The 14,711-nt window shown below is 38.3% G+C and overlaps 1 protein-coding gene across 1 annotated transcript in view; it reads right to left on the bottom strand.

Moving 5' to 3' along the window:
- The window catches only part of eIF3l (eukaryotic translation initiation factor 3 subunit l), a 45,129-nt gene extending 31,733 nt beyond the window's left edge, over positions 1-13,396 (bottom strand). Inside the window, exons 1-3 of the mRNA XM_071682734.1 lie at positions 13,239-13,396; positions 4,529-4,713; positions 374-600 (exon numbers count right to left, since the gene is read on the bottom strand). Coding sequence (XP_071538835.1) covers positions 374-600; positions 4,529-4,713; positions 13,239-13,262 — 436 coding nt within the window. The 5' untranslated portion in view covers positions 13,263-13,396. The remainder of the gene's footprint in view (positions 1-373; positions 601-4,528; positions 4,714-13,238) is intronic.
- Positions 13,397-14,711: the final 1,315 nt, after the last annotated feature.

Here is a 14,711-nt window from a genome sequence, read left to right as displayed (position 1 = left end):
ATTTATGGGTATGCATATGTGCGTGTGTGGACATGTATGTATATACATGTGTATGTGGGTGGGTTGGGCCATTCTTTTGTCTGTTTCCTTGCACTACCTCCCTAACGCAGGGAGAGAGCGACAAAGTGTAATAAATAACATAATAAATCTGCATTCAAGAAAAACACAATGGTCTAATAAAGCTGATAAGCATTCTTAATCTTTGATGGCTTTTCAAAGATAATATCGAGGAATGCTAAAATAAATTCAATCTTAGTGAGTTTAGTGTCAGATAATCATGATTAAAAAGTTCATGTACTGTACTTATTAAAAGGGCTTGGGTATGTCGGGCTGGTATTCCAAAAAAGTATATACCAGCCTAAGAAAAACTTACTGAGAATATAGTTGAAGAGGTTGCAGTAGTTGTAGTATGACTCAAAACGCTGAGGTATAGTGGGTCCACCTTGTACCCTTGCATATATGTGTCGATAATACAACTCTCGATAGAGTATAAGAAAGATGTCAATCCGACCTTCTTGTTCTACCAGCTCGTTGCCATACAAATCCTCTACATCTGGCCAGGACTGTGTCTTGTAGTACTCCTCCGTCAAGCGGTTAAAGCTAAAATGAATAATTTTCTATAGAAGATAAACACTTTTGCCTAACATGAAAATCTTTGTTTTGCATAAACAAATAATCAAAATCTTGAACTGTTTCAGCACAAACAAATACTTTTGCCTAATGTATAAATCTATGTTTTGTCTTCTTTCTTTTTTCTTTCAAACTATTCGCCATTTCCCGCATTAGCGAGGTAGCGTTAAGAACAGAGGACTGGGCCTTGAGGGAATACCCTCACCTGGCCCAATTCTCTGTTCCTTCTTTTGGAAAATTAAAAAAAAAACGAGAGGGGAGGATTTCCAGCCCCCCGCTCCCTCCCCTTTTAGTCGCCTTCTACGACACGCAGGGAATACGTGGGAAGTATTCTTTCTCCCCTATCCCCAAATAATTAAAATAATTAAAATCTTGAACAGTTTTAGCAAAAACATTTACATAGTTACTTTCTATAATACCAGTGTTGCAGACATTCACAATTTTATAGTTTGTTTCCGTAAATTGCATCCATCTTAATCACACCCTACAACTTTAAGAATCAAAAGTAAAGCTCATGGTTGTGAGATGGCTGGGTGCACTCACATTTGGTGGCTATGACCACACCTTCCTCTCACTCGCCACCAGAAGGTTCTGATAGTGCCTCCTAAATTTTGCTTCCCTGGGCTGGCTAGCTCTCCTATAAACTACTCATTTTCTCCATCATTTTGGTGAATATCTAAATAATCATTAGGTCATACAATAGGTGAGAACATACTGAAGAGAGCTGTGCTGAAAAACATATATGAAAAATATAATTTATTACATCATTTACAAGGTATTACCTGAATGTTTTTAACAGGAGACAATCAATAGCATTCATGTGCTAGATAGCACTTCCATATCTATCATCCATATTCTCATGTAATGTATTGAGTAAATATATATTCTTTAGTTCATAAGTTAAGTAAGAACCTGCTGAGGACAACTGTTAGAAAAAATATGCATGAAATACAATTTACCTTCGCATAACAAGATTCTATAAGCTTGTTTCCCCAGCTAAGAAGTTCTTCCATCTACCAACCATTTTCTCCATTATTTCCGTCATTATCTAAATGATTATAAGTGTATTTATGAAGGATAAACCTACTGAAGAGAACTATGTAGAAAAGATACACAAAGAATATCATTCCATTCAACATGAACAAACTGAATGTTTTGAACGTGATTGCTAGCACTCCTGCATTAAATAGCAATTCCATTTCCATCCTCTACTTTCTCCAAGATTTTTCTGAATATAATTATAATCACTGGTCCATGTGGGAATTAAGAACCTACTATAGAAAACTGGGTAGAAGATGCTCTTGCATCACCACCCACTTAATCATTTTAGTAACTATATAATAATAATCAGTTCATGCATTAATAAAGACCCTAAAGGAGATGTTTAGAAAAATATGTATGAAAAATACAAATTACAACATCTCTCGCAGAGTATAAGGTGAGTGTTTAAAACTAAAGGCAACTATCAGCATTCATATTCTTGGGAGCACTTCTATCTATACCAACCATTTTCTCCTTATTTTCCTGAATATAAGGATAATCCTCAATCTATGTAGAAAGAATATATATATATACAATCAAATTTCATCATTTTCCATCTGGCTTCTATGTGTTTATTTCTACAGATTTGCAAGCTCTTTCATCTTCCATCCACTTTCTCTATAATTTTTGTGAATATCTAAATAATTATCAGTTCAAGAATTAGGTAGGAACTTTGTGAAGAGAAGTTTAAAGAAAATACAACTATATGAGAAACAATTTATCAAATTTGTTGAGAACACATTTAACATTTTCCAGCCGGGGAATTAGGTTAACCTTCCTACAAGTGCTTCTGTTTATGTACAAGATAGCACTTCCATCTCTACCGCTCATTTTCTCCTCTACTTTTCAGATTATGTGAATAATTATCTGTATTCATGATTGTAAGTCCATACTATACAGATTTAAGATCTCCCTGATCTGATATTCTGGGGATAGGAGAGAAAGAATACTTCCCACGTATTCTCTGCGTGTCGTTGAAGGCGACTAAAAGGGAAGGGAGTGGGGGGCTGGAAATCCTCCCCTCGTTTTTTTTTTTTAATTTTCCAAAAGAAGGAACAGAGAAGGGGGCCACGTGAGGATATTCCCTCAAAGGCCCAGTCCTCTGTTCTTTACGCTACCTTGATAACGCGGGAAATGGCGAAGAGTATGAAATATGTAAATCTTAAAAGCAATACTTGATATGTTATTTGGTCCACCAGTCCTAATCCTGGATTTACAATGAAAACCACTGAAATGAAATTCTATGACACTAAACATCACGAGATTTCTGTCCCCATCTTATGAATATTCACAACATTGGCAAACTATCAATATTTCTATAAATGTCTATCATCTATAAAACTCCCTTATTCAAGCTCAAAGTATTCACCAGTGGTATGCTACAAATAAAGTAATCCTATATATAAGAAATTCAAAACCACTATTTACATTTTTACAGATACTGTTACTTTTATCATGCCCAGATTTAAAAAAGAAATGCCTTTCTTGACACAGTATGATGTTTCTCTTCTATGATACAGGTATGACTGTATTCTGATTCCTGATCCATACAGCTGACTGCTAATGTGTCTACCATTAACTATAACTATGCCACACGGTACTCAGCAAGCCATTTTGTTTGATAAATATTGTTCGGCCATCAGCAATTCAAATGTGGACCATTGCAATGCCTGTTTCTTTCCCTCTAAATCCAATAATGTTTCTCTCCTGAAGGAAATCGCATAATCATTCTATTCTTTTCCTATCTCTCAGATATCTATTCTCTTCCTATCTCTCAAATTCTTTTATCATTTCTACTCATCCAAGGCCTGACTTTAACTATATCCTTTGAAGAAGAAAAATCAAATCATTTATTTTTATTTTTATTTATTTTTCTTTGTCGCTGTCTCCCGCATTTGCGAGGTAGCGCAAGGAAACAGAAGAAAGAAATGGCCCAACCCACCCCCATACACATGTATATACACACACGTCCACACACGCAAACATACGCACCCATACATCTCAATGTACACATATATATACACACACAGACACATACATATATACCCATGCACACAATTCACACTGCCTGCCTTTATTCATTCCCATCGCCACCTCGCCACACATGGAATACCATCCCTCTCCCCCCTCATGTGTGCGAGGTAGCGCTAGGAAAGGATAACAAAGGCCCCATTCATTCACACTCAGTCTCCAGCTGTCATGCAATAATGCCCGAAACCACAGCTCCCTTTCCACATCCAGGCCCCACACAACTTTCCATGGTTTACCCCAGACGCTTCACATGCCCTGATTCCATCCACTGACAGCACGTCAACCCCGGTATACCACATCGATCCAATTCACTCTATTCCTTGCCCGCCTTTCACCCCCCTGCATGTTTAGGCCCTGATCACTCAAAATCCCCTTCACTCCATCCCCCCACCTCCAATTTGGTCTCCCACTTCTCCTTGTTCCCTCCACCTCTGACACATATATCCTCTTGGTCAATCTTTCCTCACTCTTTCCCTCCATGTGCCCAAACCACCTCAAAACACCCCCTTCTGCTCTCTCAACCACGCTCTTCTTATTTCCACACATCTCTCTTACCCTTACATTACTTACTCGATCAAACCACCTCACACCACACACTGTCCTCAAACATCTCACCTCCAGCACATCCACCCTCCCGCGCACAACCCTATCCATAGCCCATATAATCAAATATTCTATGCGTATAATCTACTAATTATAAGTCAAGCAAACGTGCTTTGTCCAAGTGACATGATAAAACTACTACAAAGTGATGACGAGGTTGTCAAAAAGAATGTGAAGGAGCAAGTAATCACAAAAAGAGAAACTGGGCGAGAAAAATACTTACTCCACATACAATGAAGGAATATCATAGACATTCCCATCTCGGATGGCATCCCTGAAATATATGATATACTTCTTCACTTCCTCAGGAATGGTATAAGCTTGGTAGTGGGTACGATCTCCGAATTCTCCTTCCCCACGGACAGTGTAGTGGTAATTCTCTGGATCATCCTGAGGGTAGCTATCATACTGGAATACATAACAGTGATCAATTCTTTCTAAATCTACTTTCTCTGTAATGAAGAATTTAACATTAAAAATAATCTTAATGATGTATCAAAGCAAACAGAGCAGTACCTACTGTAATCACATGAATCTTATCAATGTAGAAATTCAGAGAAAAAACCAATTTTGAAGCAAGGACTTCTTTCTACATAGATAAACATATATCATGTAGACTATAGCTTAGCTTCTCAACCTCTTGCTACAAAAATGAGCAAAAAAAGTACAAAATATGAACTTAATCAACTGTAAAATTTTAGAAGACAGACGTGCAAATTCTCTGATTATGATGTGTTTTATTTATTTATCTATTCACTTTGCTTTATCGCTGTCTCCCACATTAGCAAGGTAGCGCAAGGAAACAGACGAAAGAATGGCCCAACCCACCCACATACACATGTATATACATACACGTCCACACACGCAAATATACACACCTATACATCTCAATATATACATATATATGCACACACAGACATATACATATATACACATGTACATAATTCATACTGTCTGCCTTTATTTATTCCCATCGCCACCTCTCCACACATGGAATAACAACCCCCTCCCCCCTCATGTGTGCGAGGTAGCGCTAGGAAAAGACAACAAAGGCCCCATTCGTTCACACACAGTCTCCAGCTGTCATGTAATAATGCACCGAAACCACAGCTCCCTTTCCACATCCAGGCCCCACACAACTTTCCATGGTTTACCCCAAACACTTCACATGCCCTGGTTCAATCCATTGACAGCATGTTGACCCCGGTATACCACATCGTTCTAATTCAGTCTATTCCTTGCACGCCTTTCACCCTCCTGCATGTTCAGGCCCTGATCACTCAAAATCTTTTTCACTCCATCTTTCCACCTCCAATTTGGTCTCCCACTTCTCCTCGTTCCCTCCACCTCTAACACATATATCCTCTCGGTCAATCTTTCCTCACTCATTCTCTCCATGTGACCAAACCATTACAAAACACCCTCTTCTGCTCTCTCAACCACACTTTTTATTTCCACACATCTCTCTTACCCTTACATTACTTACTCGATCAAACCACCTCACACCACATACTGTCCTCAAACATCTCATTTCCAGCACATCCACCCTCCTGCACACAACTCTATCCATAGCCCACACCTCGCAACCATACAACATTGCTGGAACCACTATTCCTTCAAACATACCCATTTTTGCTTTTGGAGATAATGTTCTCGACTTCCAAACATTCTTCAAGGCTTCCAGAATTTTCGCCCCCTCCCCCACCCGATGATTCACTTACACTTCCATGGTTCCATCCGCTGCCAGATCCACTCCCAGATATCTGAAACACTTTACTTCCTCCAATTTTTCTCCATTCAAACTTACCTCCCAATTGACTTGACCCTCAACCCTACTGTACCTAATAACCTTGCACTTATTCACATTTACTCTTAACTTTCTTCTTTCACGCACTTTACCAAACTCAGTCACCAGCTTCTGCAGTTTCTCACATGAATCAGCCACCAGTGCTCTATCATCAGCAAACAACAACTGACTCACTTCCCAAGCTCTCTCATCCACAACAGACTGCAAACTTGCCACTCTTTCCAAAACTCGTGCATTCACCTCCCTAACAACCCCATCCATAAACAAATTAAACAACCATGGAGACATCACACACCCCTGCCACAAACCTATATTCCCTGAGAACTAATCACTTTCCTCTCTTCCCACACGTACACATGTTTTACATCCTCGATAAAAACTTTTCACTGCTTCTAACAACTTCGTTCCCACACCATATATTCTTAATACCTTCCACAGAGCATCTCTATCAACTCTATCATATGCCTTCTCCAGATCCATAAATGCTACATACAAATCCATTTGATTTCCTAAGTATTTCTCACATACATTCTTCAAAGCAAACACCTGATCCACACATCCTCTACCACTTCTGAAACCACACTGCTCTTCCACAATCTGATGCTCTGTACATGCCTTCACCCTCTCAATCAATACCCTCCCATATAATTTACCAGGAATACTCAACAAACTTATACCTCTGTAATTTGAGCACTCACTCTTATCCCCTTTGCCTTTGTACAATGGCACTATGCAAGCATTCCTCTAATCCTCAGGCACCTCACCATGAATCATACATTCTTTTATTTATTCATTTTGCTTTGTCGCTGTCTCCCGTGTTAGTGAGGTAGCGCAAGGAAACAGATGAAAGAATGGCCCAACCCACCCCCATACACATGTATATACATACACATCCACACACGAAAATATACATACCTATACATCTCAATGTATACATATATATGCATACACAGACATATACATTCCTATGAGTCCACGAGGAAAATGAAACACGAAAAGTTCCCAAGTGCACTTTCGTGTAATAATCACATCATCAGGGGAGACACAAGAGAGGAATATAACAGTCAATTGATATACATCGAAGAGACGAAGCTAGGACGCCATTTGGTAAACATGTGATTGTCCAAAACATACAACGAGCGTTCATAAACTTATCATTTTACAAATCTTATCAACAATAAAGTTATCTAATTTGTACAGACCATCACTAATATTAAGATTATAATTCTTTGTGTATTTAATAATAGAAGATTCAATGATATTTCTCTTGGTGATAGAGTTAAAGTTAACAACTGAGATGGCGTTACTCCAGTCAATACAATGATCATAGTTTTTAACATGATTAAACAAGGCATTTGATTCCTGTCCCGTTCTTATTCTATATCTATGTTGCTTAAGTCTAACAGAAAGATCCTTACCAGTCTGACCAACATAAAATTTATCACAGTTTCCACAAGGAACTTTATAGATGCAACCAAGAGAATTTTCTGGTGAATTCCTGATTAAGATATTCTTTATAGTATTATTGTTGCTAAAGGCAACATTTACATTAAAGGATTTAAGCAACATGGGAAGCAAAGTGAAATTATTATTAAAAGGGAGAACTAAAAGATTCTTGGTGTTAATGGGAGGTTTGGGCTCAACTCTATAAAATGATTTCTTTGCTAACTTAAGGGATTTATCAATGAAAGATCTAGGGTACTTTAACTCAGATCCAATAGAATATATCTTCTCAAACTCATCATCAATAAACTCTGGACTGCAAATACGTAATGCCCTTAGGAACATAGATTGAAATGATGATAATTTAACTCTGTCATGTTGAGATGAGTACTTAGTAATCTTTATATGGAATTTTTTGAAACAAAATTACTAAAGGATATCTTACCTTCTAATGCAATTTGGTTTAGGTATGTAGATGATGTTCTTTGTGTTTGGCCAACAGATGAAAATTTACAAATATTTCTCCCCTTACTTAACAATTTAGTACCTTCCATCAAATTTACTGTAGAAAATGAAAATAATGGTTATTTTTTTTATAATACTTTGTCGCTGTCTCCCGCGTTTGCGAGGTAGCGCAAGGAAACAGATGAAAGAAATGGCCCAACCCCCCCCCCATACACATGTATATACATACGTCCACACACGCAAATATACATACCTACACAGCTTTCCATGGTTTACCCCAGACGCTTCACATGCCTTGATTCAATCCACTGACAGCACGTCAACTCCGGTATACCACATCGCTCCAATTCACTCTATTCCTTGCCCTCCTTTCACCCTCCTGCATGTTCAGGCCCCGATCACACAAAATCTTTTTCACTCCATCTTTCCACCTCCAATTTGGTCTCCCTCTTCTCCTCGTTCCCTCCACCTCCGACACATATATCCTCTTGGTCAATCTTTCCTCACTCATTCTCTCCATGTGCCCAAACCACTTCAAAACACCATCTTCTGCTCTCTCAACCACGCTCTTTTTATTTCCACACATCTCTCTTACCCTTACGTTACTCACTCGATCAAACCACCTCACACCACACATTGTCCTCAAACATCTCATTTCCAGCACATCCATCCTCCTGCGCACAACTCTATCCATAGCCCACGCCTCGCAACCATACAACATTGTTGGAACCACTATTCCTTCAAACATACCCATTTTTGCTTTCCGAGATAATGTTCTCGACTTTCACACATTCTTGTTCCACACTTCCACACATTATTGTTGATAAGATTTGTAAAATGATATGTTTATGAACGCTCGTATGTTTTGGACAATCACATGTTTACCAAATGGCGTCCTAGCTTCGTCTCTTCGATGTATATCAATTGACTGTTATATTCCTCTCTTGTGTCTCCCCTGATGATGTGATTATTACACGAAAGTGCACTTGGGAACTTTTCGTGTTTCATTTTCCTCATGGACTCATAGGAATATCTTGATCACGCGCAAAATTGTGATCCTTTCCAGACATATACATATATACACATGTACACAATTCATACTGTCTGCCCTTATTCATTCCCATCGCCACCTCTCCACACATGGAATAACAACCCCCTCCCCACCTCAATGTGTGAGGTAGCGCTAGGAAAAGACAACAAAGGCCCCATTCGTTCACACTCAGTCTCCAGCTGTCATGTAATAATGCACTGAAACCACAGCTCCCTTTCCACATCCAGGCCCCACACAACTTTCCATGGTTTACCCCAGACGCTTCACACGCCCTGGTTCAATCCATTGACAGCACGTCAACCCCAGTATACCACATCGTTCCAATTCAGTCTATTCCTTGCACGCCTTTCACCCTCCTGCATGTTCAGGCCCCAATCACTCAAAATCTTTTTCACTCCATCTTTCCACCTCCAATTTGGTCTCCCACTTCTCCTCGTTCCTCCACCTCTGACACATATATCCTCTTGGTCAATCTTTCCTCACTCATTCTCTCCATGTGACCAAACCATTTCAAAACACCCTCTTCTGCTCTGTCAACCACACTCTTTTTATTTCTGCACATCTCTCTTACTCTTACATTACTTACTCGATCAAACCACCTCACACCACATATTGTCCTCAAACATCTCATTTCCAGCACATCCACCCTCCTGCGCACAACTCTATCCATAGCCCACGCCTCGCAACCATACAACATTGTTGGAACCACTATTCCTTCAAACATACCCATTTTTGCTTTCCGAGATAATGTTCTCGACTTCCACACATTCTTCAAGGCTCCCAGAATTTTCGCCCCCTCCCCCACCCTATGATTCACTTCCGCTTCCATGGTTCCATCCGCTGCCAGATCCACTCCCAGATATCTAAAACACTTTACTTCCTCCAGTTTTTCTCCATTTAAACTTACCTCCCAATTGACTTGACCCTCAACCCTACTGTACCTAATAACCTTGCTCTTATTCACATTTACTCTCAACTTTCTTCTTTCACACACTTTACCAAACTCAGTCACCAGCTTCTGTAGTTTCTCACATGAATCAGCCACCAGCAATGTATCATCAGCGAACAACAACTGACTCACTTCCCAAGCTCTCTCATCCACAACAGACTGTATACTTGCCCCTCTTTCCAAAACTCTTGCATTTACCTCCCTAACAACCCCATCCATAAACAAATTAAACAACCATGGAGACATCACACACCCCAGCCGCAAACCTACATTCACTGAGAACCAATCACTTTCCTCTCTTCCTACACGTACACATGCCTTACATCCTTGATAAAAACTTTTCACTGCTTCTAACAACTTGCCTCCCACACCATATATTCTTAATACCTTCCACAGAGCATCTCAATCAACTCTATCATATGCCTTCTCCAGATCCATACATGCTACATACAAATCCATTTGCTTTTCTAAGTATGTGTTTTACCCTGACAAAATCATTGTTGCCATAGTAAAAAGTGATCTGAGTGCTTGGGATATTTCTTCATTCATCACTCTTAAAACTGATATTCTATATCAAGTCACCAGAGTTAAAATTATAATGGAAAAGAAAAATGTGAGGTTGAATAATATATAAATAATGTTCTGTAACTCATATTTCCCAATAACTATGACCTGGCACATTTCAAAGGATATGTTTTTCAATTTCTTTTTCCATCTTATAATTCTATCTATATTTCAATTAAGGCCTTGCCTTGATATGGACTTCTGTCCATGACTGGAGCCTTCAACATAAAGAAAAAAGAAAACTTTTTCTTCTTTTTATCAAAAATTTCCTTCCTTCCAAAAATAACCAAATGCACTCTTACACAGACGACTCAACACTGCATTCCTCTACACCCCTCAATTCTTCTACTCTCACTTACCTGCATCTTGTTTCGACACAACTTCCTCAATAAACTTGACTTGGACAGGATATCTCAGTGGCATTGATAAAATCTGGTTAAGTTTAATCCCTCCAAGACACAGTTTTTACCCATCTCTCCATCAAAAATTCCTCACAACTTTCCTCTCTTCTTTGATGGCTCTGTAATAATGGCTCTTGACTAAATGAACATAGTTGGTCTGTAATATCCACTTTCTCTAAGCATGTCTACAAAACTGGGAGTCCTGTATAGTTGCTATTTATAAAATGGACTAATACATCCTTGTATGAAGCTCTGCTCCCACACCTAGGGCAGTTCTACGTCTGCATCCACATGTGAGAGTTGAGGAGAAAACGGTCCAAATTATAAACTCTACGGGCTAGATTCAAAACTTGACCTTTTTGCCCTACACCACAGTGCTGGTTCAGTTTCCATCGTCTATAGGTATTACTTTGGGTTTTGCTCCCGAAAGCTGGCCGCTTGTGTGTACCACCGCTACTGGCCAGACCACGCAATATTCGAAAAGCGGCTGCATTACATGATTACTGTGTGGCCAGTGGAAACTCAAGGGTGAGCCATTTTCATAACTGTTATTTTCCCTATACCTCAATGCTTTGGAACTATCTACCCTCTGATGTCTTTCCCAAGAACTATGACCTGGCACACCTTAAAACAGGTTATTCACTTCTTCCAAAATTCGTAAATACTTTCCTTCATCTCCTCATCTTTTTCCCTTTCATTAACCTTGCTATATTTCAATTAAGGTGCAGCTTTGATGTGGACTTGCGTCTGTGACCAAAATCTTCAATGTGAGAAAAAAGATAACCTACCTTATTCTAATGCTTCAAATGTATAGTGGGTTGTTATTAGTGACATTTCATTATCAAAATATGTGCTCCATTTAACTGTGCCATGATTCATTTGGTTTGGATGGTTAAACATGAGGTCAGATGTCTAAAGAGACATGAGAATCTAACCTTGTGTAAGACAGATCTCATAAACACTAATTTAAGCCCTTAATCTATATAGACATTTGAATTCACCTAACATACTTGCAGAACTCAAATTCACACATCACAGTCCATGGTAGCATTCAGTGGAGTGCATAAATAATCAAGGGAAAATGGGTATTTCAAAACTCTACAGGCATGTTTTCTTGTTATGTTACAGCTTCAATTAGTTTGTATTCCACCATATGGACTGAATAAAGCTCTACTGTATTCAAATAAGTGCCAGATGAATGTGTTTTGTCAGCTTCATATGGGATGGTCACTTTTCTAAATGAACATCCTACGGACACAAGAAAATGACGTTGGAAAACTGTAGTCATCCTTTGTGCTTGTTTACAATTTGCTTGATTTGAATGAAAGTGTAAAGTATGCATTAAGTAAACACTAAATTGTTCATTTTCTGTGTTTTTACACCACAATTTCCCTCCACTCCAAAGCCCTGCCCACTTTAAAAAACTGATGGTGCCACTGGAACTACATCTAAAATTCCATACTCTATCAACTCTACACATTGTGGAAAAAAATCTATCAGTATCAATTCTGTTATATTTTATCATTTTACCAATTCTATATCATAAAGTCGTGAACTCTACCATCGAACCGGCCTCCAAACACTTGCTACTGATAAACTAGTGTGAATCTCACAATTCTGTCAAACGTCCCATTTCAAAGGTCAAACTTATTCCCATCCTCCATGTGGTAATATGCCTAGCTGCAAGCCAAAAGCCATGTGGTCCTTCATTCACATGTGCTATATAAAGGGGAAGAAACCAGCACACATGGTGACATGAAGTGGTGCCCCTAAACTGGAACTTTAACAAGAACATTCACACCCACAGCCTCCAAACAGGAGTCCTTTCATACTCGGCTTATATTCATAAATGCAAGCCACCACATCTTCAGTCAACATTTAAAATGGTTTTTAAACTTAAATCACAAGTGTTCTGCTCAGAGGGCAAAATGTGTATATAAACTTACTAACGTAACCCATCTCAAAGTTCTAAGCTGTCAGATTAACACCATAATTACATCCTAAAGCATTACCACAACACTTAATTTCAAATTAATTTCAAATCATTTGAGATACAAGATATAAAACCAACCACATTAATGTTCTTTTCTATCAATCCGGTTTAGAAAAAAAAATATCCACCTCATCTGTCATGAACTATTCTCAGCTGAGCCCCGTGGAGAAATGTCCCCTTATAAAACGGCCATTACCCATCACTCACGACTCTCCACCTCACCAACTCATAAAGTGCCACTTCCTCACTGCTTCTCTCACCTCATCAAGGAAATCGTTGTACATTTTGGCCTTTTTTCACCACAAAATATTGAGTACAGAAGGTCTAGCCGAAATGCGGTGTTGATGTTGGGGAATTAAGGACCAAAAGTCAACGCTGATTGGTGGAGCTCCAGCGATACCTTTCAGGGAAGGATGGACGTTAGTTCTGATTGGTTGAGAGCAAGCGAACACTACTAGGCTAAAAATAATTTCTTTATGCAGTACTTACTAGAATTTACGCAAGGTTAATGTATAGTTGAATTGGTTAATAGTCGATATATATATATATATATATATATATATATATATATATATATATATATATATATATATATTGGAAAGGATCACAATTTTTCGCGTGATCAAGTATATTCCTACGAGTGCACGGAGAAAATGAAACACGATAAGTTCCTAAGTGCACTTTCGTATAATAATCACATCATCAGGGGAGACACAAGAGAGAAATATAACAGTCAGTTGATATACAACAAAGAGACGTAGCTAGGACGCCATTTGGTAAACATGAAAGTGTTCAAGAAAGACAACGAGCGTATCATAAACTTATTATGTGGACAAGAAGGGGAATTGTTTACAAATTTTATCAACAATAAAGCTATCCAGCTTTTATAGACCATCACTCGTATCAAGATTATAATTCTTTGCGTATTTCATAATAGAAGATTCAATGATATTTCTCTAGGTACTGGAGTTAGAGTTAATAACTGAGATGGCATTACTCCAGTCAATACAATGATCATAATATTTAACGTGATTAAACAAGGCATTCGATTCTTGTCCCGTTGTTATACTATATTTATGTTGCTTAAGTCTAACAGAAAGATCCATACCAGTCTGACCACCATAAAACTTATCACAATTTCTACATGGTTCTTTATAGAAGCATCCTGGAGAATTTTCTGGTGAGTTCCTGATTACGATATTCTTTATAGTATTATTGTTGCTGAAGGCAACATTTACATTAAAGGATTTAAGCAACATGGGAAGTAAAGTAAGATTATCATTAAAAGGGAGAACTAAAAGATTCTTGGCGTCAATGGGAGGTTTGGGCTCAACTCTATAAAATGATTTCTTTGTTAAATTAAAGGATTTATCAATGAAAGATCTAGGGTACTTTAACTTAGATCCAATAGAATTTATCTTCTCAAACTCATCATCAATAAAATCTGGACTGCAAATACGTAATGCCCTACGGAACATAGATTGAAATGATAATAATTTAGCATAATTTTACATACTTAAACCAAATTGCATTAGAAGGTAAGATATCCTTTGAACTGATAAGATTGTGTATAAAAGACCGTGTATTTCAATTCAATGAAGATTATTATGCTAAAAAATTTGGTATGGCAATGGGTAACCCTCTTTCACCTGTACTAAGTAATCTTTATATGAAATTTTTTGAAACAAAATTGCTAAAGGATATCTTACCTTCTAATGTAATTTGGTTTAGTT

The sequence above is a fragment of the Panulirus ornatus genome, chromosome 34 (genome assembly GCF_036320965.1).
Source record: "Panulirus ornatus isolate Po-2019 chromosome 34, ASM3632096v1, whole genome shotgun sequence".
Taxonomy (NCBI): domain Eukaryota; kingdom Metazoa; phylum Arthropoda; class Malacostraca; order Decapoda; family Palinuridae; genus Panulirus; species Panulirus ornatus.
This window is presented reverse-complemented; position numbering and strand designations above follow the sequence as displayed.